This window comes from Lepidochelys kempii, chromosome 9 (genome assembly GCF_965140265.1).
Source record: "Lepidochelys kempii isolate rLepKem1 chromosome 9, rLepKem1.hap2, whole genome shotgun sequence".
In the NCBI taxonomy this organism is placed as follows: Eukaryota; Metazoa; Chordata; order Testudines; family Cheloniidae; genus Lepidochelys; species Lepidochelys kempii.
The window spans coordinates 16,681,268-16,708,683 of record NC_133264.1 but is presented as its reverse complement, the minus strand read 5'-3'; the positions used below and the strand labels follow the sequence as shown (position 1 = coordinate 16,708,683).

At 38.3% G+C, this 27,416-nt stretch overlaps 1 protein-coding gene across 2 annotated transcripts in view; it reads left to right on the top strand.

Moving 5' to 3' along the window:
• Nucleotides 1–26,415, top strand: part of SKIL (SKI like proto-oncogene) — a 35,487-nt gene extending 9,072 nt beyond the window's left edge. Inside the window, exons 3-7 of one of the 2 annotated variants that reach the window (XM_073359408.1) lie at nt 851–948; nt 10,564–10,802; nt 11,043–11,284; nt 16,162–16,386; nt 20,964–26,415. In XM_073359408.1, coding sequence (XP_073215509.1) covers nt 851–948; nt 10,564–10,802; nt 11,043–11,284; nt 16,162–16,386; nt 20,964–21,125 — 966 coding nt within the window. In that variant the 3' untranslated portion in view covers nt 21,126–26,415. The remainder of the gene's footprint in view (nt 1–850; nt 949–10,563; nt 10,803–11,042; nt 11,285–16,161; nt 16,387–20,963) is intronic. The other variant, XM_073359409.1, reaches the window with a different exon arrangement.
• Nucleotides 26,416–27,416: the final 1,001 nt, after the last annotated feature.

Below are 27,416 nucleotides of genomic sequence, written 5' to 3'. Positions count from 1 at the left end.
TAATTTGCTCTTGCTTTTTCTTTGTAGACTTCATTTTGCAATAAAGTGTGTGACAACTGTGTAAAGTGAGATGAAGATTTCATTGCAGCATAGGCCCTGTCCTTGCCCTCATTAGCAATCCTGGGTTCTACTTCCCTTTACTACATATAATTATAGTATGCTTCTGGCAGAAATTTGGAAGGCCAATGAAATCTTTGTATGGATTTTTAGGAGTTTTTCCATGCAGTTCAGTATGTAGACTTGGCTCGGGGATAAAGTGCACATTACTACTTTTTCCCTCTTGCTTTCTATATATAGCTAATATAGATATTGTTAAAGTTGAATTATGTGTAATACAGTACATTTCTAAAATAAATAAGCAGCATCTTTTAATAAAGAAGTTAATATCTGTAGCTTTAAGGTATATATTTGCAGTGTAGACACCCATTCTGTCTTTTTGCATGCCATATTTCAGTCTAAGAGTTATCAGTTACTGAAATGCCATATGTGAAAAATAATCCATTTGTGTTGTGTCTCTGAGCCAATTTTAAACAAGCATTAGTGAATGTTCTATGTTTATATTTAATGCAGTTTCATCTTTATCCATAGTTGGATGGGACAAATTAGAGGTCATGCAGCTTTCCTTGCCCCGCATTGCTGCTCTTCATTGGCCTATATTTCCTTTCTCCTCTCTCTGTTCCCCCATCTGCCTTATGCTGCCCAGCTTGAAATAAAATGAGTTTATTGTATAAATGCCATTAATAATTGAATAACATTTTTACTAACTCTTTAGCAAAGCTGACTTCTTAGAAGTTGAAAGATGAGTAAAAACAATCCTAAATTGGTTTTATTTATTTATTTTTTTCTTCAGTCAGATCCTCAGCAAAGCCTAGAATTGCAGCAATGGTATCCAGTTATAAAGCATGAAGCAGACCCTGTTACTCAGTCACATTCTTTCATCCATCCCAGGTAACTGAACATCTTCTACAGAAATGTGTATGTTAAGTCTAATAGTTTTTAATTATTCAAAGATTATTTTAGGTTTTAAAATGTAATTATAACTTTACTTGTTAACTGAAATTTTATGGGAAAATTGCAGCATATTACACAAGGATAAGTTAAGTCTACTGGATTTTTTTAGTGTAAGGTAGTGAAGTTGTCATGCTTAATGCTAATAAACAAATGATACATCACTTAATAGTAACTTTGTTTTGTTTAATAGAGATGTTTGAGCATTGTTGAACTGGAAAAAAATTGGAAAGTGCAATCACACTGAGTCACTTTTCAAAGTAAAAATGGCTTTGTGATGGATGCTAAATTCTAACCTCTCTGTAACTTAATGTGTGTGTAGAACGCCACACACCTCATTAATGCCATAATTGAAATATAATTTTCATGTGTAACTAGGACTAAATCTTTCCATAGTTTGTATTCTACATTGAAGCAAGGTGAAACCTCACCCTTCTGATGACATGTCTGTAAAATGCTGACTACTGCCGTTGTTTAGTCGATTCCCTGATTTCACAAACCAAGCACATTTCTTCAGCATAGCACTTGTTGGTTCCCTGATTTCACAAACCAAGCACATTTCTTCAGTATAGCACTCACTTCGTCCTTATAGCAGCCAGAAAAAGTGTTTTTTCTTTGAGTATGTGTTAATGTGTGCACTGTAGGTGCACATGTGCCTCATGTGTGTGAGATAAGATTCCTTTGAATAGTCATGTTTATGGGGGCCACTCATGCACCCTGTGCCTCCTTGTGTTTCTGAGTGAGGGACATAAAGGATGGAGTGGCCATGAACCTTCCTTGGTTTCCTCTTACTGCCTGTGGTAGCAAAACGGATTTTAACAAGTGTCCAAACCAGTACTCTTGAGAGCTTCAAAACCTCTGTTTTTCACAAAAATGGGTGAAGAACTTCATCTTCTTTACCTTTTCATATTGGACATTTCCAAAAGAAAAGAAAAGAACTCCAACAGCAATGCTCTTCCCCCCTGCCAGGCACACCGTGTTATGGCTAGGTGAGGAGCTTTGCAGCAGCTGCCTCTTTTCATGGTAGACTAAGCTATCAGGGTTCAAACCCTGCTTGTCCTGTGATGGCCTCATCCCACTTATGGATGGACTCAGTCTATGCCTTTCCCCCTCAGAAGAGAGCCACATCCCAGACAGGTGCTCTATGTGCTGGTCTTTCCCCTCAAGGATTAACAAGTCCAGTAATACTTGGCTCAGGTTACATCTGCTAGAGCAGTCCATGCAGGTCACTTATGACCCAGAAGAGATGCTAACAGCTTGACCTGAGCCAAAGAAATAATTTGCTAACACTCCTCAAGCAGACACCATACTCTGGGGTTTCGAAGAGAAGGATACATTGAAGAAGGAGCCAACAACATTGGTACTGATAACTTCAACGATGGTGACTTGGCACCAATTACCTTGGCACCAACTCTGACAAGGCCAGCATGTGTGCCACTAACACCAAAGGGAAACTCTGAGAGGGAAAGCGGGTTGGAGTGCAAACACTGTGCCAAGCACCACATCGGACCCCCTCACAAAAAGGACTCAAAACCCTACTTCTCCAAAGGTAAAGCTTCCAAATTCCTGATGTTTCCCAAATTGGACAAGAAAAGCCAGTCAGCTGATGTAACAAGTGGTAAAGAAGTCCTGGTGCTGGCCTCACTATTGACCTCAGCACTGGTAGCCAAACCTGTCAAGGGTTTGAGCTATACCTAAATAGAGGAACTGGAGACCTCCACTGCTCCAAACAGCGACCAACGCAGGCTCTCCTAGCACTTGAATCATGCCACTCTACAGCCCCGCTGTTTGAGGAAGTATACTCCATTGCCAAATCATTCTTACCGATGTTGAATAGAGATCTCTCTCCCCTACTATTGGATAGTGACCCTAGGGAGAGTTCTGGAGGCCACTAATTCTGGGTCCCACCTCTGTAAAGCCATGAATGGCACTGGGACAACCATCCTCAACCTGGCCAGCAACTTTATAGCATGTCACCTTGGCCATTCTGGCCATACTGAGGACCAGTGTCAGATATGTTCCGGAGCAGATGCCTCTCTCATACATTGGTGCAAAGGACATCTTACTTCCAAGTAGTATCATTAGCCAGGCAATTCACTCCAGAACCAGAGGTCTGCATCCAGGAGCAGGTGACAACTGAGGGACAGCAACAATCTCACTCGCTACCTAAGGAATCATTCCTGTCGTCAGATAAAGCAGTAGTACCAGCAGTCAATTTTGAGACTTTCTGGGACCTTTGTCCCAGATCACGGAGATCCTAGACATTGAAACCACAGTCATCCAGGGGAAGTCCCACAAACTTTTTCATATACTGAGCTCTACAACTACATCCAGGATCGCTTACCTTACAAAGAGGGTATAGCTGAGCTGGCAAAGGGACTTTGGCAAACACTGTCTATTTTTCGTCCCACATCTAAATGAATGGAAAAGAGATACAAGGTACCCCTGAAGGGCTTTGAATCTTTCTATGCCCACCCAAACACGGGGTACAGAGGATACACCTAAAGGTAAAGACCCTAAGAAACTGGAATGCTTCGGATTCAAAGTATACTCTTTTGCCGCCTCACCACAGTTCCAGGTTGCGAACTACCAGGCCCTGTTTGCAAAATAACTTCTTCACCTGGGAAAGGGTCACTCCCTTCCGAAGATCCCCCAGGAGAATAGGGAGGAACTAAAAAATATCAGTAAAGGGTCAAATGGTTGCTAGAATGTCATTGCAAGTGGTCTTGGACACAGCTGATATCAGCATGGGGTGGGAGATCGATGGCCATGGCCATTATGATCAGGCGGTCCTCATGGCTTCTAGCATCTGGTGTACCAAAAGAGGAATAAACTACCATAGGGGACATGCCCTTTAAAGGGTTGGAACTCTTTAGCCACAGAACAGAGAAAGTGCTCCCTTTATCTGCGGTCATTAGGGACTTAAACCCTGAGTCCCTCCTGAAAAACATAAATACCAGCCCCAGAAGTAGAGGACGGTCCTATTCTCAATAGGTGTCCTATTCTTAAGCTTGACAGCCTGAGTACCTGCCAAGAGATGCCCATTGTCAACCTCTTTAGTCACACATCTGGCAGTCATAGAGACAGCAGGTTTGATAGGAGTGTCGAGAATGACACTGGAGCCAATCCAGAGCTTATTGCTACCTTTGGGAACCCCTTGCCATTGGGCGTGGGATGCTATAACAGCCTACAAATGGGTGCTAGATATCATTGCCGAAGGCTACTATATCCATTTCTATTCCTTGCCTCCACCCACCTTTCTTCCCCATCCCTCTGCAGGGACCATTCTTGTGTCCTCATTGTTTCGTCTAGGAGCCACAAAGCTAAATTTCCTGTAACTGTGCAGCCGCACAGCAGGCTATAAAGGGCTGTGCCGGGGGGAGAGGCACCCCTCACCCAGCCCAGGCCCTCTGGAACTGCTGCAGCTGGGGAGAGGAACCCCTCCCCCAGCCAGGCCCAGGCCCGCTGGAGCTTTCGGGGAGAGGAGCCTATCCCCCAGCCCAGCCCAGGCCCTCCGGAACTGCCACAGCTGGGGAGAGGAGCCCCTCACTCGGACCAGCCCCTCCGGAGTGCCTCCCCCGGCCTAGCCCAGCCCAGGTCTGCCAGAGCTGCCGCGGAGAGGAGCCCCTCCCCTCGTCCAGCCCAGGCCCACTGGAGCTGCCGCAGCTAGGGAGAGGAGCCCCTCCCCTAGAGCCCTCATCCTCCCACACACCAACCCCCTGCCCTGGCTCTGAGCCCCCTCCCGCACTCCAGTCCCCTCATCCCCAGCCCTACCCCAGAGCCTGCACCCCCCAGCCAGAGCCCTCACCCACCTGCACCCCACCGTCTGCCCCAGCACTGAACCCCCTCCCACACTCTGAACCCCTCGGCCCCACCCCCATCACACATCACCTCCATATTGGTGCACATAACAAAATTTATTCCACACATAGACTTAAAAAATTAGAAGGAACACTGCCACAGAGGTACCACTTCTAGGATGTAGTAGAAGAAGTCTCTACTCCCAATATTTCCATATCCCAAAGAAGAAAAGGGGTTGATCGTTCAGGATCCAAAGTTGTAGGATTGAACAAATACATACACGGCCTCATATGCAAGATGGTAACACTTACCTCCATCATTCCATCTCTTCAGGCACAAGACTGGTTCATGGCTTTCGACTTACAGGATATGTACTTTCACATAGCCATCAACCTGGCCCACAGAAACTACTTGAGGTTCACAGTAGTGCCAGATCTCTACTAATACAACTACTGCCATTCAGACTGTCCACAGCACCAAGAATCTTCACAAAATGCCTAGCGGTGGTAGTGGCGCACCAAGAAGACAGGGCATCCATGTCTGTCCTTACCTGGACTATTAGCTGATCAGAGACAGGTCCCAGCAGGGGATGATGATAAACCTTGAATATGCACTCTGTTTGCTCAGATGAGCCTCATAGTGAAGTACTGAAAAATCATCTCTCATTCCATCACAGATGATAGAGTTCATGGGAATTATGATCAATTACAGGTAAGAGAGAGTGCACCTTCTCGAGGACAAATTCCTGTTATTGCAATTACTACTACTCAAGATAAAAATCAAGCTTGGCTACAATGATACTGGCCTGCCATGGAGGGTTGGGCCATATGTCAACATGCACATACATGACGCTGCTTATTTGACTTCTTCTGTGGCTTCTGTAACTCTGGCTTATGTCAGTCTACTCTCTGATATGCTGGATGGACAGAAAGATGTTGTTGTCACATCATGTTGTTGCAGAACTAGGATACTGGCTAGAACTCAACAGTGTATGAGGAGAGGTACGATTCTCAGTCCCCTCTCTGACAAGGACTTAGATTCATAGATTCATAGATATTTAGGTCAGAAGGGACCATTATGATCATCTAGTCTGACCTCCTGCACAATGCAGGCCACAGAATTTCACCCACCACTCCTAAAAAAGACCTCACACCTATATCTGTGCTATTGAAGTCCTCAAATTGTAGTTTGAAGACCTCAAGGAGCAGAGAATCCTCCAGCAAGTGACCCGTGCCCCATGCTACAGAGGAAGGCGAAAAACCTCCAGGGCCTTCCAATCTGCCCTGGAGGAAAATTCCTTCCCGACCCCAAATATGGCGATCAGCTAAACCCTGAGCATATGGGCAAGATTCATCAGCCAGATACTACAGAAAATTCTTTCCCGGGTAACTTGGATCTTACCCCATCTAAAAACCCATCACAGGCCATTGGGCCTATTTACCATGAATATTTAATTACCAAAACCATGTTATCCCATCATACCATCTCCTCCATAAACTTATCGAGTTTAATCTTAAAGCAAGATAGATCTTTTGCCCCCACTACTTCCCTCGGAAGGCTATTCCAAAACTTCACTCCTCTGATGGTTAGAAACCTTCGTCTAATTTCTAATCTAAATTTCCTAGTGGCCAGTTTATATCCATTTGTTCTTGTGTCCACATTGGTATTGAGTTTAAATAATCACTGATGCATCAGGAATAGAATGGGGAGCCCACCGGAACCACGTACAAATGCAAGGGACATCGTCCCTAGCAGACATGGCATACTATGTAAATGTCTTAGACCTCTGAGCCATCAGGCTAGCCTCTGTGGTTCTTCACTTCCTGAGTGTCAGCAATAAGCTGGTGGACTTGCTGAGAAGACAGTTTGAGACTAGTCATGAGTGGTTGCTGTAGAGGTCTGTCATAGAGACTAGTCCCTGGGCACTTCCCATGATAGACCTGTTCACCACCAAGAACAATGCCAAATTCTTGAAGTTTTGTTCCAGAGGTGGCATGAGTCTGGGATTGTTACCACATGCCTTCCTTTTTCATCTGGTCTTTCAGTTAATCCCCTGATCCCCAGGATCTTTTCCAGAGTCAAATGAGAGAGAGCCACAATCATTCTTTTAGCTCCCTATGGGCAGTGGTAGTTGTGTCTGACAGACCTGCTACAGATGTCTGTTCAGCTACCAGGCTTCCCAGTCCTAGTTTCACAACATTACAGTGAGATAATATATCCAGACATGAAGTCCCTGCATCTAACAGCCAGTTTCTGAAATCTGCAAGGCGGTCATGTGGAGTTAACCTACTGACTTTTGTCAAGCATTAAAGCATTAAAATGCCAAGTTCAGGAGAGAGAGACTACAAACTCTGTTGGACTGATGTAGGTGATATTCCTCATCCCACTATCCAGAGGGATACTGTTTGCCAGTCACCTACAATGGGGTTCACACTGACACAAATTCACAGAAGAAAGAATAATTTCTTGCCCTGCATTAACTGTGGTTCTTAGAGATGATGTAGTTAGTGGGGATCCTGTGGCCCTGCCCTCCATCCCTACTTTCGGAATCCCCTATTGTCACAGTCTTTGAATTTCAAGGGAACCCAGGGATGGTTGTGGCCACAACACCCCTTTTGTCCTCCTGTGGGAGCACAAGGGGGCACTTGTGCAGCCTCAGTAGATGCATTTATTTAAAAAAAAAATCAGTCTTGCAAATGCACTTCTGCAGTGGGATCCACGCTGACTACAATATCTCAAAGAACCACAGTTGCTGTAGAAAGAAAAGGAGTACTTGTGGCACCTTAGAGACTAACCAATTTATTTGAGCATGAGCTTTCGTGAGCTACAGCTCACTTCATTGGATGTAGCTCACGAAAGCTCATGCTCAAATAAATTGGTTAGTCTCTAAGGTGCCACAAGTACTCCTTTTCTTTTTGCGAATACAGACTAACACGGCTGTTACTCTGAATCGAGTTGCTGTAGAGTATGCGTCCTTCTATTCCCCTGTAATTTCCCCCTTCCCCTCCCATGTGTCATTTTCCTTCAAATCTGTTGTGATGAGCCCTGCACTTATACAATAAAATCAGTCAGAGTTAGAGGTGTATGTCAGTAGTATTGCCAATCCCAAATGTTCAAAAAATTTAAAGTCAAGCTCCAGAAGATCATGCAATTGGCTTAAAAATCATTATTGAAAAAAAAAGTCATGAATTTGGGGTTCTTACTTGTCTTCTGGTTTCTTAGCTTTAGGGTATGCTTGGTTCACATTTCCAGGCTTACTTTTTAAAATGAAAGCTGAGATACTCACTCACATAATCACTTGACTCCAGGAGCTTGAGCTTTAAGACAAACATCAAGTATTGTGAGACTTATGATAAATAGAGTCCAGCACCGATATAAAATTTGTATCCACATCCGAGTCATGATCTGCAAAAATGGTCCGGAGATAAAAGGCAGATATCTGTGGATTTGCAGGGCTCTAGCGATAAAATCACATAGTGGGCAAAACTGGTGATGCTGAACAGGACTTTAAAAAATCAAATTCATGGAAGTTCAGGTACGATTCTCAGTGATTTTACATATTTTCTTTCAAATTATTTCTTCTGTTCCCCACCTTCTTTATCTAGAGTTTCATTTATATATTTAAGAAAAGAATACCGAAACACTGTATGACTAGTGTGTTAGCTTGCATTATTATCTAATTAAACTTTTTATTTCTGAGCAAGACTGACTGATTTGCAGTTTTTACATTGCATGCTTTCTCTAAAATATGCAACTATGAGAAACAGTAAGGAAAATAGGTGGAAACAGAAAATATACTGTGTGGCATTGTTTTCCTTTCAAATGGCCACAGCTCCAATAGCATAGCAACATTCTGTGTGTCATAGCAGGCGGTATATTAGTGCTTAGTACAGATTCATACTTAAATCTTTTTAACAGATAATATCAATGCAGACCAGTGGCTTTCCTACTGTCTCCTGTTTAGAAACCTGTCAGAACATAATTTCCAGTGGGAGAGTAGAATTATTAGCATCTTGTCTGTTCAGTAATCTTAAATATAAACAAAAATTTAAAAACTTCTACATTGGTTTGTCTGAGGCACAATGTTTTGAAAAACATGACCTTTAATAGTATAAGCTTCTCTTTTGGTATCCTCCCTGACTACTATTCTGTATCGTGATGCACTGATACACCAGACCTAAGTTCCCTCTAAGCTGCACGGCCACGCAGCAGGCTATCAAGGGCCATGCAGGCACGCAGCCACAGGGGCCTGGACTGGAGAAGAGAGAGGTAGGGGATGTGCAGGGCTGCGGCAGGGAGAGGTGCCTCTCTCCCAGCCCTGGAGCTGCTGCAACTGGGGAGAGGTACTTTTCCCCAGCCCTGGGCCGCTGCAGTGAGAGAGAACTGGGTGGAGTCCTCTCTCCCCACTACAGCCCCAGGGCAGCCTTCACCCCCCTGTACTCCAACCCTTTGCTCTAGCCCTGAGCCCCCTTCCGCACCCCAAACCCCTCATCCTCAGCCCCACCACCCCCAGCCAGAGCCCTCCCCGCACCCAACTATCTAACCCAGCCCCGAGCCCCCTCCCACACTCCAAACCCCTTGGCCCCACCCTTGCCCCACATCACCTCCATATTGGTGCACATAACAAAATTCATTCCACAAATGGATGTAAAAAATTAGAGGGAACATTGCACAAGACCTAATCATTAAGATTGATGGGAAGAAGTTTTCTTCTGAACTGAAAATGTGAATTCTTTCTGTGAAAGAATATATTTGCTGTGTGACTGATGTACTGGTGATTAATATACATTTCTTTTTGGTACTGAATGAAGTAGTTTGGGAGATTCCAGCAATGCATTGTAAATAAATCTGGCTCTCAAAAATAATTTTCAGAGAAGAAACGACCCTTTTAACAGCCCACTTAGTTAACTGAGTAAGGAATATGATTAATCTCTGAGTGCAACTGCTGATTTCACCTTGGTAATCTTCTTTAACAACTTATTACAGTGACATACTGTTAATGTAAGAGTTGTAAGAGTTCTAAGGTGTCTTGTAACAGTCTAGAGACTGTGAACCCAGTTTTTAAAAGAAGAATCTTTTATGGAATGTCCATATCGAACATTTGAATCCTCAGATTAATACTTGAGAAATTAAAATGGTCATTTAACATGCATAAGTGCCTTTATAGTTTTAATTTTATCTTTTGTATCCAATGAGTAATTTGTACATCATGTTAAAGTAATCAACTGAAAATTGGATTCCTCCACTTGATTTGGTTCTGAAGATCCTAGATTATGTAATCACTGCATAAAGATTCAGTAGATAGCTATGCTTTCTATTATACAAGAACAATTTAAAAGGGAACATAAGAACGGCCATGCGGGGTCAGACCAAGGGTCCATCTAGCCCAGTATCCCATCGTCCAACAGTGGCCAATGCCAGGCGCCCCAGAGGGACTGAACAGAACAAGTGATCTATTCCTTGTCGCCCATTCCCAACTTCTGGCAAACAGAGGCTAGGGACACCATCCCTGCTGATCCTGGCTAATAGCCATAGATGGACCTATCCTCCATTAATTTATTCTTTTTTGAATCCTTTTTATAGTCTTGACCTTCACAACATCCTCTGGCATTCATTTATTTTCTCTTGCAAATTTTTTATACTTATGAAACATTTAATATTTGAAATCATCTTAAATATAACTTACTGCTGCTTTAATTCACATTTGTTAAATCTTAGGGTTTTTTTGTTAATTTTGCTATTCTACTCTTTCAGCCATTACCTTTACATGTGTGATAAAGTGGTTGCTCCAAATGTATCCCTTACATTGCAATGTAAAGAAGCTACAAAAACAGCAGTCAAGATTTCAGAAGTAATTAAATCTTTACCTGGACAGTCACAGAAACCATTCAATAGTGTCAAACACAAAAAAGCTGCCTCCTATCCAGAGCTCTCTCTTGAAGAGCAGGAAAAAATCGACTTAAAAACTAGCACAGAACTGCATAAAAGTGTGGGTGAGTAGATAATGAAATTTGAAACGTGCTGTCATGTTCTTTCAGTTTTTATACCCAATAATATCTACTTTAGTAAAGATCAAAGGCAAGCCAATTTTGTAATTTTCATATATTACTGCATTCTTTTTCTACATTCTTATGCATTTTACATAATCTTATAGGTTGCTTTGTATTTTTGCAATCTGGAATTTCAACAAACAAATTTCTACAAGTGTTCTGCCACCTTTTTGTCTTCTAAAGATCCACCTATGTCAACTAATTGTACAAGAAGAGGGAAATCTGAACATGCCACTTCCAAAGCCGCTGCAGAATCTAACCAGGTTGAAGTAGGCAATGGTGCACAAACCTCATCCCCAACTCCTATCAAGGACATCAATTGTGAAGATGACAAGGGAAGAATCATGGAGGAAGTAATGAAAACCTACCTTAAACAGCAAGAAAAACTGAATACTATTTTGCAAAAGAAGCAGCAGCTTCAAATGGTATGGTACCAACCTTTGATTTTATCACCAGAAAACTGTTGTTCCTTTTAACTTGTTGGTCCTAGAATCAGTGCTACTGTTACAAATAAAGCACAAGTGATACTTCATATTAGGAACCTGACATTCACTATATTGTCTTTCTAATGTACGTTATGTTAACATTTACAGGATAAACTATAAAACCATTTTTTAATTGATTTTACCGAGTTTCAGATCTTGGTACACGTGTATTGCCACTTGGGAGAAAAAAACCCACGTGCTTCACTTTCTAATTAATTTTTGGTGCTTAGATATTTCTTTCAATGTGCATTTTTGGTGCTTAGATATTTCTTTCAATGTGCATTGCATATTTTAATAGAATTCTTTAAGTATAATTGTCAAAATCCTCTTTTTAACCAAAATAATCCATAGGTATTCTATGGTGTTAATTTGTAGGTTTGGAGGTTAAATACTCAACCAGTATATGACCTTAATAATTAAAGTATAGCTTAATAGCTGACTGTATTCAAACCTTGTTTTTTTTCTATCACATGCCAGATAGTTTAAGATCTTGCTGCTGTCTAAACCATTACCGGAATAGAAACTTCCTTTGTCTAATATTGTTTCACTAGCAGTTGACATAATTTACTCTACATTTAACCGATGAAGTGAGCTGTAGCTCACGAAAGCTTATGCTCAAATAAATTGGTTAGTCTTTAAGGTGCCACAAGTTCTCCTTTTCTTTTTGCGAATACAGACTAATGCGGCTGTTACTCTGAAATCTACATTTAACCATTTCAAATGAGCTGCAAGTTGCTAGCTAGTTGAACAATAATTATTTGACTCAGTTTTGAATAAAATTTAAGATTACCTCTCACATACTGTCAGATCATGTCTTAGGCTTTTGACCTATTAAGTAAAATTAACAAAAGGGAAGAATTCTTAATGAATAAAACTATGCTTTGAGTTTATATCTGTGGTAGAAAAATTGAGGAGGTTTGGTCAATAGAAAAATCTCAACCTTCTTCGAGCTATCATTGGCGTTTAGAATTGACAGATAACAAAAGCTTTGACTTTTATCTTTGTGTGTGGTACAATATGGTACACTTGCTTTTGAAATAATGTATCAATGCTGTATTCATTGATAGCTAAGATTTAATTCAGCAATAATAAAATGTCATTTCCAGAGTAGTGTAATATATTTTAAAAAACAGTTCAGGTACTGTACTTAAATTTCTTTTTTTTACAGGATATTTCTGTTGTTAACTAGAATTAAACAGCATTGGCTTTACAAAAATAGTTACCTAATATTCTTGCTAAAGTTGTATTCACACAATTTTTATGCATGCACACTACATTTGTATACCAAATTTTACACTAGGCCTTATGTACCTGAAAATATAATTTAATAATAAATGAGACTGAAATTCAGCCCATTGCAGAAGTTAAGGGCTTGCATGGTGCCCAAGGCTTTGTGCAGGCCCTCTGCAGTGGGGTGAATTTCATGCTTATTTAGTTTAGTATGAAATAGAGTTTTGTGTTTGTTTATACCTGAAGTTTGCATCTACATTTGCACAAGGACCTTTGCTCTACTTGAGTCCCTCTTAAACCTTGTGATAAAGTTTAGCACTGTCATTGGTGTATAGGTCCTGTTGACACTGTGGTAATCTTTACTCTGAATGAATAAATATTAGCACTGATCCTGCAACTGGTTCAGTGTGGGCAGATCCTTGTTCCTACACAGAGTAAATTGCAAGATCTGGGTTTCAGTAATTTCACTGTGTTAACTCTCTAGTTCAGTTAGCAGGTAAATACATTCTCCCCAGCCATACTCACATCTTCATAGAATTACAGATTAAGGCCACAAAGGACCTTTATGATCACTTAGTCTGACAAAACATTGAACTTCACCCAGTAATTCCTGCCTTAAACCCAATAATTTATGACTGAACTAGACCATATCTTTTAAGAAAACATCAAATCTTGATTTAAAGTCTTTATGCAATGGAGAAAGCACACATTTGATACGATGTTCCAGTGGTTAAGTGCTTTCATTGTTTTTCTCTTAAAAGTGCATGATTTCCCGTTTTAATTTTTCTAGCTTGAACTCCTGGACACTGGATCTTGTTATGCCTTTGCCTGCTAGATTAAAGAGCCCACTAGTACCAGGAGTCTTCTCCCTTTGTGTAGGAACTTACAGACTGTGATCAAGTAGCCTCTTAACCCTTACTTCAGTAAAATAGATTGAGCTCTTTAAGAGATTGAGTCTCCGTCTATAAAGCATGTCCTCCAAACCTTAAATTATTCTTCTAGCAATTCTCTGAACTTTTTCCAATTTTCAACGTCATCTTAAGGTGTGAACATCAAAACTGAACACACTGTTCAGCAGTAGTCCCACCCAGTCCATATAAAGAGATGACATCTTTTTATTTCTATTTGATATTCCGCTTTATACAGCCAAAAGGATTTTGTTAGACTTTTGCCAATGCATATCGAAGCTCATGTCAGTTAGTTATCTACCCTGATCCCTAAGTCCTTTTCAATGTCACTGCTTTCCAGGATTCAGTCCCCCCATCCCGTAAATATGGCCTACATTCTTCCATCCTGGATGTAAGATCTTGCATTTGGCTGTATTAAAACTCAAGTTGTCTGTTGTGCCTAGAATACCAAGTGATCTAGAGTGTTCTGTATAAATGATGTCATTATTTCCACTCCACCAATCTTTGTGCCATTTGCAAACTTTATCAACAGTGATTTTATCTTTCTTCCAGATCTTTAACAAAAATATATACTGAATAGCGCAGTGCTAAGAATTGATCCTTGTAGAACCCTAGTAAAAACATGCCACTCATTGATGACTTCCTACTAACAATTGTGTTTTGACATCTGTCAGCCAGTTTTTAATCCATTTAATATGTACTATATTGATTTTTATAATGCTTGTTTTTTAATTAGAATGTGTGTTAATTTTAATCTTAATTTTTTTCTTCAGCACCAAGAGTTAAAAAATAAACATTTGTCAAAAACTATTAAATAGTGTTTCAAACTCCAGTAGGGTTGAATCACTTCTCATCAGGCAAGTCTGTCTTTTCAGGTGGATTGAACATGGGATTCAGCAAAGGATTGAGTTGCTCTAGGTCATTGTTCATCTGTTATGATTTTGTTCTAGATTTTTGTGAAATTTATTCCAGAGTTATTCATTTGTGGCTAAAAACACTGCACTTGATTGTCCTGGGCCTCTCTTTGGCCCATATACTTTCTGTTCCTTTGTGCTCCAAACCATCAACTTTTCTGTTTAGTTGGTTGTGGTTTGGCTGATCCCACAAAGGTTTTTACCATCATATGATGGCTTTTGAAATTTTGACTCTGATCCCATGCACCACAATATAGTTTTTCACCAGTCCTTCCCTCTAGTGCCACAGTTTGGTAAATGTTTGGTTTTTATAATGGGCACTAGCACCAGGTACGAGACTTATTTCAGAGGTGCAGGGAAGTTTTATGGTTCAATGCCTAGGGCACCAGACTTGGAGTCAGGAGGTTTGGGTTCTGTCATCAGCTCTTTCACTGTCTCACTGTGACCTTGTGCAAGTCAGTTTACTTTTCCATATTTCAGTTTTTACAGCTGTAAAATGGAGAAAAATGATAGTTATCTACCTTTGTAAAGTGCGTTGAGATCTGTGGATGAAAGATGCTATGTATTGGTATTTAAACAAAAATAAACTTTTGTGAAAGTATAAATATTATCTTCCTCTCTGGTTCCATGTAGTACTTTAGTTTTAAGTTAACCACTTCTGCTAGCTTGAAATATGATTATATTTACTGTTTAGGCTGCTTACAACGGTTTCCCTTTTGTAGTAGCTTTTTAACTAAATATTCCAGCAAAGTTTGTCTGTTTTTCCCTTTGGAGCAGAAAAATATCTCTCCCCTTGAAAGTCTATTGTCATCACCAGTTCGGCTCTGCTTCTTTGTTAAATTCAAATTAAGGCAAGATTAATTTAAATACAGAAGATTTCTTTCCCTTCTATTTGTGGTAGCAGAGACCTCCGCAGCTCTCCATAGCTAGCCTTAAAACCCTCTCTTCCATAGATACTTATCAGAGAAATAGTAGTACAGGGACTGAATTGAAGAAAAAGCTAAATGTAATTATCATAAGCTCTAATCACAAACTAAACTCTGCCCACTTCAGGCCCCAAAGCAAGATGCCACTTACATCAGGTTGTTCATATCTTCATAATGTGATTCTCTCTCTTTCTTGCATGCTTTGCATGCATTTTTGTCAGTTGATCGTTGTCTTTGTTTCATGTTCTTTGACCAGCGATAAAGTAGTTAATTTGCACTTTAACACTGGTATAATTGACTTTAGAATCAACACAACTGAGGTAAAATGGGACAGCTCACGCCTCCCAGAGCTGCTATTTCAGGCTGCTTGCAGACTCTGGTATATATCACTAGTTTGATTACACCTGGTTCAAAGACTTAGCTTTCATTTAAAAAACATATTCAAACTACAGAGGAAAAGAAGGCAATATCCAGAAAAAATACTGACTTGCTAAGCTGCCACAAGGCAGCCCATTTTGATCTCTGCATTTTTATATAAAAGAACAAATGTAATGTTCTTATTATTTTAATTGGTTTATAAAATGAAATTGCTGCTCACATAGGTTCACTTTTGCGACCTGTGAATTTGTTTTTGGAAGCTCTGGGTGTTTGACAATACCACTTTGTTATATTGCATAATGACTACAGAATTCAACACTCCTATTTACACAGCAGCAAAGTGGACATTCTGTTTTTCTCCTCAGTATTTCCAGATACCCATTTAAATTAATAGAAACAATGATTTTGATTGTAGTGATTTTAGAATCACTCTGTGTATAATCGTCATCATTTCTTGACAGGAAGTGGAAATGTTAAGTAACTCTAAAGTTATGAAGGAACTAACTGAGGAGCAGCAGAATTTACAGAAAGAACTTGAGTCTTTGCAAACTGAGCATGCTCAAAGAATGGAAGAATTCTATGTTGAGCAGAGAGACTTGGAGAAAAAACTGGAACAGGTGATGAGACAAAAGTGTACCTGTGACTCCAATTTAGAAAAGGACAAAGAAGCTGAGTATGCAGCACAGGTAAGGAAAAAAACACTGCTTGAAATCTGTCTTGTGTTTTGTCTAGCACCACCTACTTAATTATGAAATTGCCAAATAAAGTTAATTGTACTAGGCTGTTGGCAGCTCAGCTCTTAAACTTTTACTATGAAGAGTGTGTTACCTGTACCACTGCCAGCTTTCATCTTCTTTGGTCTTTCCTCTCTTGTTCACCTAATGGCAGCACACCTCACCATGCCTGCTGACCAGAGTTGAAGGGGACATAGGGTACAGAAACTCTTTATCCTTCATCATCTCTCCCTAGAGATTATGCAGTTCTCTTCTTTTGGGGGATGCCTGCATTAAATGACCCATACCACAGTAATTTAATAAAAACAAGAATTTTTAAAAATGAGGAGAAAATGCAATTAAAACAAAAATGGTTTGCTTAATACATTTAGATTTGCACTTGTAAACTAAACAAAATAAAATATTCTTATTTTAGTTGTAGAGAAAAAAAGAATACTTATATTTTTTGGAAGTAACCACTTCTCTGGCCACACTTTGGTTAGACTGACAGCTTCCCTTGGTGTCAGAGTCCACTATAGGATTAGGTGAGGCTACCTCTACTTTTCATAGAAGCATTTGATTAAGAGTCCTATTGGAGAGGAAGGCCATAGTCTGAGTTCTTCATCCCATGATGTCTCCCGATTCGTTACCTCTGGAAGTTCCCCCAGCTTTCCTGTCTCCAACGCCGCTATGTCAAAAGCTGCTATGTCAAAAGCTAGACTTTCACTTCTTTAGACTAAATAACTTTTAATCTATATCATTGTTCTTTTCTATAGGAGCTAGCGTCTGTCATCCTGCTGGATGCATCAGGCAGCATGGAGTCTGACTCTTCTAAATATTTTGTTTATTAATTTTGCTTGCCATGAAACTTTAATTATTTCAGGTCTCAGATCCTCTGTCATAGAGATCTAGTCATCCTAATTATTTAAAAACAAATTCTAAAACCCAAAGTCGATAAATTTTGTGGTCAACTTGTCAGTAAAATTATATTATACTTCCCTTACTATACTAAAACTACCACCAGATGAAAAGCAGCCACTGGCTGAATGAAGAAGTGTTTGATTTAGGATCAGAAATCCTTTCTGTTGAGCTTAATTTCATGACATTCTGCTCAGTAGGATTCCTAAACTCTGCTGTCAGAAGTAATCTTTTCGGTGTGTAGTCCAATTTACTAAACATCTGGTACAAGCCCCATTACTGCAGATAACAGCGTATTCTGATTTATGAAGATAATTATGTTCCGTGTGTTTTTTGTATAGTTTACATTCTTTGGAGGGCACGAATAGTAAATTATTCTCCAAAGCGTTTTTTAAAAAGTTAGATTTATGAGGCTAAACACATTTTTCACGTAAACTCCCAATTGTTTAGCTGTGTGGTTCAATGGGACAGTACAGCTCATTCAAGCGTTCTTGTCTAATTATTTCTACGTTACTAGCAATTGATTTTGGCCATACCCGTCAGCATCAGTCACAGACGCATCTGAGTGAAATATAATTCTTCTGAACAGTGATTTCTTCATAGGCTGGATGTAGCATTCCAGAGATCCTCAGTTCACTATTTCTATCATAGAAAGCATCTGCAGGCTGTGCTCTCTACCTCTGAGAGCTTTAAATTGTGAGAAATATCCTTCTGCTGGGAAACCAAGAAAAAGCGGAATTCAGAGCTTACCTGGATCATTGTTCTTCCTTCTAGACCAGCCTGAGGGTGTTGTGGGTGGAAGTCCCTTCTTCCTGGCTCCCTCAGTGAGTGTAGCAAAATGGTCTAGTCTAATCTGCCATTTTACCACACTTGCCACCAGTTCCCTACAAAGTACGGTGGAGTAGTTTAGCCAGTATCACTAGACTGCCAGTGGATCCTTCCAAATGGCTGGAATCCTGCAAGAAAGTGAAATCAGAGGCTCTCTTCCTGGCTCCTGCACTGCATACATCACAGTGGCATTATGCATATTATTTCATTGCACCTGTTACCTGCTCTCCACAAAAGCACAGTAGTCAAGGAGTCCATGCTAACAGCCTGCCACTTTCAAAGGACCATCTAATTGGCTTTGATCATGAAGAAAGAGGTCAGTACTAAAGGAGAAAGTGCCATAAATGGTTCTAAATGGCATGGTTCTAAATTCAAAGCAGCTTGGTCATCTGTGCCTGGCATACTTCAGAACAATTAGAAAATGCTTACACCTGTGTCAGTGCCCAGCTCATAGACTCATAGATATTAAGGTCAGAAGGGAAAATTATGATCATCTAGTCTGACCTCCTGCGCAATGCAGGCCACCGAATCTCACCCACCCACTCCTGCAATAAACCTCTCACCTATGTCTGAGCTATTGAAGTCCTCAAATCATGGTTTAAAGACTTCACGGTGCAGAGAATCCTCCAGCAAGTGACCTGTGCCCCATGCTGCAGAGGAAGGCGAAAAACCCCCAGGTCCTCTTCCAATTGCCCTGGAGGAAAATTCCTTCCCAACCCCAAATATGGCAATCAGCTGAACCCTGAGCATGTGGGCACGATTCACCAGCCAGATACCCATGAAAGAATTCTCTGTAGTAACTCAGATCCCACCCCATCTAACATTCCATCACAGGCCATTGGGCCTATTTACCATGAATAGTTAAAGATCAATTAATTGCCAAAATCATGTTATCCCATCGTACCATCTCCTCCATAAACTTACCAAGTTTAATCTTGAAGTTCTCCAGATTTCATAAAGCCCTTTTGTTAGAGATAAATTATTGGATTATCTATATACATGAGTCAGATAGGGAGCAGGAGTATAACTGTCATCACTGCTTAAAGTACCCTTCTGATCAAGCTGGCCGAGCTCCCACAAAAAAAGCCAACGACATCAGCAGGCTTCTCCAGTTCCCACTTCTGTCCTAAAAAGAGTTTTGTGGAAGGAGAGGAATGGAGGGGAGGAAAAATCTAGACTAAGACACTTGAATCCATGATCATTCCTTTGGGGGGGGAAAGGAGTTTGAATGTAAGAGACACTCTAAACAAAACCCAAAGCAATGTTATATTTATATTACAGTTCTATAGTAAATGGCTTCAATGTCTGATTGATTTCTCTCGTTTCTGCTCTTTGTTTTTACTGCATTAGGCTTAATGTCACTTTTCAAAAATGCGTCCATATCTTTAAAAAAAGAATGGGGAGACTCAGGGATAAATTAGTTCAGTTCAGTATTGGGAGATATTTCTTTATCTTCTTTCACAACACTCATTGTACATGGAACACTATTCCTTAGCAGAATAGTGTGTGTGTGGGGGGGGGGCGGGGGGCGGGGAAAGGCCTTCAAAGTCACCAATTACTAAGTATTTGGAAAATTGAAAAGAACGCAAAAATGTCATGTTTTTGTCAAAATGTCCCAACCAGCTCTAACAGATCACCTCCTCAAGCTATCAGTTCAACAAAATCTTCATCAGTGTCATTGCCAGAAATGAACAAAGAATTCTATGAGAGAACTTGTAGCCTGGCATTATTGTATCATTTGCATAACTGGTCATCAGGTTCTTCAGTTTACCTTCAATATTAAGTAATGCAATATACTGAACATATTGAATTGACTGTTAAGGAGAGAAGTGTGTGCGTGCTCATGGCGACCAAGTTAACTGGGGGTATGAGTTTCCAGCATGATAGACATGTGACATTGAAATGAAAGTATATAATCCCAAGAATATAGTGTATGCACTAATCAGTTTGCCAAGAATGATTTGGTATTATTGGGGTCATTATCTTTGCAACAATAGGTGACTTGATGTTGCAAATTAATTTAAATTCTCTATCACTCTAGTGAGTTTGAACTATAACTATGAATGTCTTGGCTTTGGGGTATTTTACATTATATTTTTCACTTAGCATGGCTTTCTTTGTGAAGTAAGCACATTGATTTTATATTATTCAAAATATTTGTGCTATATGTATGCTCATGTTTTAACTTATACGTTTTTATGTAGGTAATTTAAATAGTCATCTTCTCTTTAGTTTGCACAGTTCTCTTTGGTTTGCACTAAAGGTAATCATAACTGACCATACCATCATGTCTTATTCTGGTGACATCCTTAGTTATAGAGGCACATTAAAATTAATGCTTACGGAATAAAGTAGCATTTTGTCAGGCAAGACAATTAAACGGAGAGAACAAAAACAGTGGGATACAATATGGGATATGAAAAGCATCTGGTACTGACCACCGGTAGAGACTTAATATCTGATTACATGTACTAATGATATGATGTGGTATGACAGTTCATATACTAATATGAAAACATATCTAAATATACACAATGTGGGGATCTACTTGTATTGTACCAGGGTGGGTATGCATGTATAGTACTACATTGTTGCCAATAGTGTACTAGTACATGGCAACTTTTTGAAAAAGATTCTTTATTTTAAAAAAGTCTTTGTGACCTGATCTGAGACACATTGTTCATCTGAAATATTTTTATCTGATACTTACAACGTTAATCAGCTGGTTCATTAAATGAATACTTGGCCTTTACAAATATATATGTAAAAATTGCTCTCTCCTTTCTTTTTAATTATTTGTGCAGTTGGCAGAACTGAGACAGAGACTGGATCATGCAGAGGCAGATAGACAAGAGCTCCAAGATGAACTGAGACAAGAACGAGAAGCAAGAGAAAAGTTAGAGATGATGATTAAGGAATTGAAGCTTCAGATTTTGAAATCTTCAAAGAATGGAAAAGGAAAATAGAAGTTGGTAGCGGGAAACTCACTTGTACCCTTCAAACTGGGTTTTTTGTAGTTGAATTGTGCGCAATTTATCTGTATGATAAGACAAGGTATTTCTAGTTCCCAAACTGAAAACCAAGGTGATGATATATATCTTGATATACATTTTTAGATTTTCTTAACTAATGAAAATCTGCATTTATTTGTACTGGTGTTTTTTCTCAGACAGCTATTAACAATATGAAACCTTTTGTTTAAGAACAGACAGTTTCTGCCTATATTTCTAATGCAGTCTTGAGGACTCTGCACCTTTTGAAAGCAGCATTGTATGTTTAAAATATACTGTGGTCATTTTTATTTTGCTGTCTATTGGATATCCAGTTATAGAAATGTATTTTTTTTAATTATGATCTTTTCTAAACTTAAAATAGAAAAGCAGAATTTAGGGTTACAGTAAGAAATTAAGTGACAATAAGGGCAGCTTTTCATTTGTAAATTAATGCTGCATGTTTACATGCTGATAAAGGGAGATTTGACCATCAGAAATATAATAGCCAGAGGTTTTTTTCCATAATTTCATCTGTAAGAATTTTCAAACTGTTGTTTTTAATAGTTGCTATTAAATGTCCATTATCAAGATGAAAGAATTTCAAAATCTAAGTTGTGATATTCTGTTGGCATTTTGGAGGATGATAACATTATGCATTTCAGTGTGAAAAGGAACAACTGAAATGGAATCCTGTGTATTTTAAAGTTTAAAAATCTCCTTCCCTCTGCTCCATCCCATCCCATCCCATCCCATCTCTCTCTCTCTCTCCCCACTCCCCCCCCCCCCAATCCTTTTCAGGTAACAACTATTGAAGAAAGTCTTTAAAATAAAATGGGGGCTGTATTGTAGAAACCCTCAACATTTGGATAATTAACATTGTTTTGAAAATATTAATGCTCTGGAGAATAACAATTGTTATCATTCATATATGTTAGTTACTTTGATATCCAAAAGTCTCTCTTCTCTACAGATTTCTTTTGGTATGTAGAAACAGGCCTTATTGACATTTAGGTAATTAGTAAAAAGTTTTAAAAAAACATCAAATTTTGAGCTATGACACTTTGAAAGTCATTTTGGTACTTTGTGTGGTTAAACAACATGGCAAATATTACCATAATCTTCAAAAATACTGCATGTTCAACCATAATATTTAAAAATGGATAGAAGTACAGAATCCCTATATTGGTATACTTGACATTAATGTTGAAAAATCCTGGTCACAAAGGATTGGATTTAGAATCCCTTATTATTAGAATCCTGACATATTAAATGCATTATTACAAAATTGGGTGAAAGAATACAGTCTCTTACTTCTTTCCAAAAAATTTGAAGGATCTCTCATGACAGACTTTAGTTGTTGTTGATTAGAAATACTTTTAGTAGTTCCATGTTCCATAATCTGAGTCCACTGTTAACTGAAATAGTTTTGCTATAGTTTTGTGTCTTTGTTGTTCTCTCCACAGTTAAATTAGTGTTAGATAAAATCATGAGTAAAAATGTCTGCTTCCATTTTTGTTCTGAATTAGCTAAAATTAAAAACTTTGCATGCATTTTAATTTTTTCACAAATGTAGCAAATATTGTACAAAGAAAGATTAAGTTGGCATATGTGCCATATACTGCTTGTTCAAGTTTGGAGAGATAAAATTAAGAATATGTGTTTTAGAATTTTAATAAATTCTTAATGTCCCATCTACACTGAGGATTAAAGCAGGTTAAATGAAGCAATTTGAAACATCGTGTCCCTTGCTATTATGGATTACAGAGCACAAAATTTTCACTCTGGCATCTTGGGATCATTCTTTTAAAAATAGGTATACCTATCTACCCTATCTGGGCAAGCCAAACTATTTAAAGGGGACTATGGGGTGGAGACAAAAGTGCCTGATTGCTCCTTATATGCTTTTGTATTCAAAGTCATGTCTATTTGCTTTAAAGACCCCCGCCCCCAAAAGTCTTACTACTATATACATAGTCAATACAGCTATGAGAGAGTGAGCTGTGTTCTAGTCTAGTTTACATACCAAAAAAACTGCTGACCACATTCCAACTGCAAAATCCTTATTATTAGATGTTGGAGCCTGAAAGAACACAGCTTGCTCTCAGGTCTCAGGCTGTGAGTGCCAGTTAACAGCTGGGAAAAATACCCTGTTTTCTGGTAAACTGAAAATGTTTGATCTGAATGTCATTGAGGCAGTAAAGAATCCCATTATGCCATTTTTACTTACTTTTCAGAGTGCATCTTGCACTTCAAACCATGTTGGCTCACATAGTTTAATCATCAGTGTAGATAGGACCTAAAGGGGTTGTTTAATATTCTTATACTATCTGATTTACCACAGTATTTCATGTGTTAGTTGTTGAATGGGTAGAGTCCTCACTGGATAATTACAGTAGTAGTAGTATATCAATTTTCACTTTTAGACTCTTGTCTATACTAGGTGATGTCTGCAAAATTTCCCATTGTTGTTGCCACTATTTCAACTTACCAGTGGTAACACCCATGGGAGTCCAGTGCTACTGTAGACAGGGCTCCATGGATCTGCCAGTGTTGTAATCACATGCTATCTAACTCTGTTCAAAACCCGTCTAAATGATACAGTGTTTAAAATGCTAGTGGCTACAGTCTATACTAGTATTCCCATTACTGCAACCAGAGGTGGAGCTGTGGTAAGTTTTAGCAAAACAATTCCCATTGCAGATATGGCCTCTTAATTATAAAATAATTGGCTCAAAATGCCACTTAAAATTGATTAAAATCTTTTAAAAGGTAACTTTGTAAATATACCATTTAATTCTAAAATTACAATAAGTTTTAAATTACTGTAATCCTCCTACATTGAGTAAAGAAATAACCATTTTAGGTTCTTTGCATAACACAATTCCACATGTGTAGACTTAATTTTACACAGATTTTAGGTAATAAAATATATACAAATGTGCCATAGGTTTTGTGTCCATAGTAATTGAAAGATAGTTTTCTAGTAAATTGTAAATACTGTATAAGTTCTAGAATAAATAGTTTTATGTTGAGCTGTTTTACTGACTTAGAGTAGTTATGATAAATTGCTTATTTGACAATGTATGCAGAGACTTGGAATGCCCATTTAGAGAGACTGCTGGCAAAAGTTAATCTGTCAATATGAACTTGGTTTCTTAATCTTATGATGCTCATTTTATATATTAATAGTGCAATTTGTTTTGATTCTAGTTTCTGTATGTTGGTCTTTTACACAGGAAGTTTGTTTTCCAGATTTTCCTAATATTAATTTTTTAGAAAAAGACTAAAATGTTCTTAATTTTAAAAGTTTCATTAATGAACACTTAGAAGCAAAGTTGCCTAGAGCACTTTTGGAAGAAAATAATTAGTATTCAACATAAATACCTAGTTTATTAATATACATTTTAATTTAAAGGAAAACTTTCATATATTAGGTGCACTCCACTCTGCAAGAGAAATGTAATGACTTTAGAAGAGTAGTAAATCTTTTGTAATGTTGGAAGCTGTAAAATCACCCAGATTCACAAATGCAATCATTTAACACTAGATAAAGAGAGGTTAGCAAAATCTTGATGTTAATTCAAAGAAGCTTTGCTTTAGTTTTTGTTATCCTTTAGTTACCCTTTAACTTTAGTATGTGGCTAAATATAGTAATTGTTTTACATTCTTGAAGTAATTTTATTCTATATTTAATATATTAATAGCTTAGGTGTAAAATTATTTGTATATAGTAAAGGTAAAATGCAGTTAGTGAAGTAGGCAAAGTTAGAGGGCGTATAAAGCTACTGGTATGTTGGCCTGTCAGGCACTGCTCAGGCCCACCTTTTGGAAGTCACGAACAACTTTTTATTCATACATTCTTGGTTTTAGTTTGAAAAAAGCATTAAATTAAATTTGAAAAATTAATTTTTCAATTAACTATAATGATGGGATAAGAAATTTTAGAAACATTTTTGTAGTATTAGTTGTAAAGTTGGCCTTGAAATACTTTCATAGTCAGCTTCCTAAAATTTACTTCTTGTTAGTAGGGTATATATTTTGACTAGTCAGTAAAAATATTGAATTTGTATTTTTTCCCCTGCACTTAATCTATGTAATTAATCCACATGACAGAACTTTTTATAGTATGGTAAAGTTAACAAAATACTTAAGTACACCTACCTGTAATTCTGTGCTTGCAGTGGTTAAGTAATTTTATCTAAGCTGTCAACAGTAAAATATCTTAGTACAAAAAGCTGCAGATTTCAGTAATGTTACATTTGTTTGTTGCATTTGTAGTATGAGAGGCAGTTACACATTTTCCTTACTGGAATGTTGGTTCTAATATTTTATATTGGTTACATTTCTCCTTTAGTTCAAAAGGACAGTCAGTTTTCTGCCTAGTAGCCACTTTTGTGAAAGTAAAAGTCACCAACTTACCAACTGCATGGTACATTTAATGATATGTCTCCATTATTATTAAGGATAGAATTTTTGTTTTCTGCTGAGTTACTGTTCCAGTTGGAAAATGCTTGAAAAATTGGTGGGTTGAGACATTTCTTCATCAAGCACAGCAGATCAAAAGGTTTTAAAAAGAAAGCAAAACACTTGAAAATCAGCTAAATGTAATAAAAATCTATAAAATATTTTTCTTCAAATGTAGATACCTCACTTGAAAACAAGGAAAGCACAGTTGTACTGTATTTAAAATAATTCTAGGAAATATAAAAGTTTGTCTAAAAATGTTTTGCTGCAGTTATTGTTGCCTTCCAGGGTTATAAGGTCTGTGATTGACCAAATCTATTTTTGTGTTTTCATGCTCACTATTGGAAGTATTTATTGATGCTGACATGGCAGTATAATTAATCTTTCAATTACAAAGAATAACTGATAAAACATTGTAGAATATATCTCTAATCAAGGCAACAAGTGGAATAACTATTCTGAAATTAGTAAAAAGCCTGAGATAAAATGATCAGTGCATTCAACAATTTTTAATTTTCTGCCAATGATGTACAGTTTTATGGTTAGCATTGCTGTGGTTGCATTACATGACATGCAAAGCTGTCCTCTACCTCACGTGAGATTAACCAATATTTTATATGGTTTTAGTAAAACAAGATGCATCTATCTGGTCACTTAGTTTACAAATTTTGAATTATATTTATTGAAACATGACATACTGTGCTCTTAGCTTATACCTCAATTGTATTTTGTGCTGTTTTCCATTTTCATGCCTTGTAAATATTCTGTATAGATTGTGCATTCAAATACAAATAAAGAACTGTACTGTCAAAACACTTGTTTTCATGGTATTTATTTACAATGCTGTGTGAACTTAACCTTTGTGGAAGGCCTTTCTGAGTATTATAGTTCTACACAGGACACTGGAACATTCATGGCTTGTTTTCAAAAAACACCTAACCTTCCTGCTACAAAATACGTAGGTTGGAGGGGGGGGGGGGTAATACTAGGGCTGAAATCCAGGTCCCCATTAAAAGAATAGCAAAATTCCCATTGGCTATAGTAGGACCGGGATTCCAAAAACTTTTGCATTCCTAAAACTTGTAGGTCCACTTTTCCATAACTGTCCCTGCCCTTAGCATCAGTATATTACTTGGGAATTATGGAACCAAGATTCTATATACCTGGAAATACTGGTATTTGTTTTTATGTAAATGAAACATCCTTTGTGTGCTTGGCAGATTCTCTCAGGAAAACAAGCCTTTCCCCTATCTAGCTACTGTAAAAATACAGTATAGTCTCTCTTTGGGAAAGTGAAAACACCAGAAAAATTGTTTTAAAAGAAAACATGTTGGGACCTGTTCCTGCAAATCCTCTGTGCCAAGTTCTCCTATTAAAGCAGAACATATTCCTATTGTAACATTTAGGGCCTGATTCACAGCCTGTTGAAATCAGTGGGACTCTTTCTGTTGACTTTAATGGACTTTGGGTCAGGCCTTTTTGTGTACTCCTGCACTGACTAAGTTTAAAACAAAGATTCTAGTAAAATGATTTTACTTTTTTTTTTTAGTTAAATAAAAATTGTGTGTTTTTAGTTGACAAACCATGGAGAATTTCTAGGTGATTTTTCTCTCTTGCTGAGGAAATGTTAAAATATTTATGCTGTATATTATTTTTGTTCTTGTGAGAGGAAAAATGTCTTGTGATTATGGGACTGGACTAGAACTTGGCAGATCTTGGTTCTGCTCTTGACCATCACAAAATTTTAGTGTGGTTGTGGGCAAGTCTCTTAATTTTTTATTGTAAAACAGGGATGCTTTC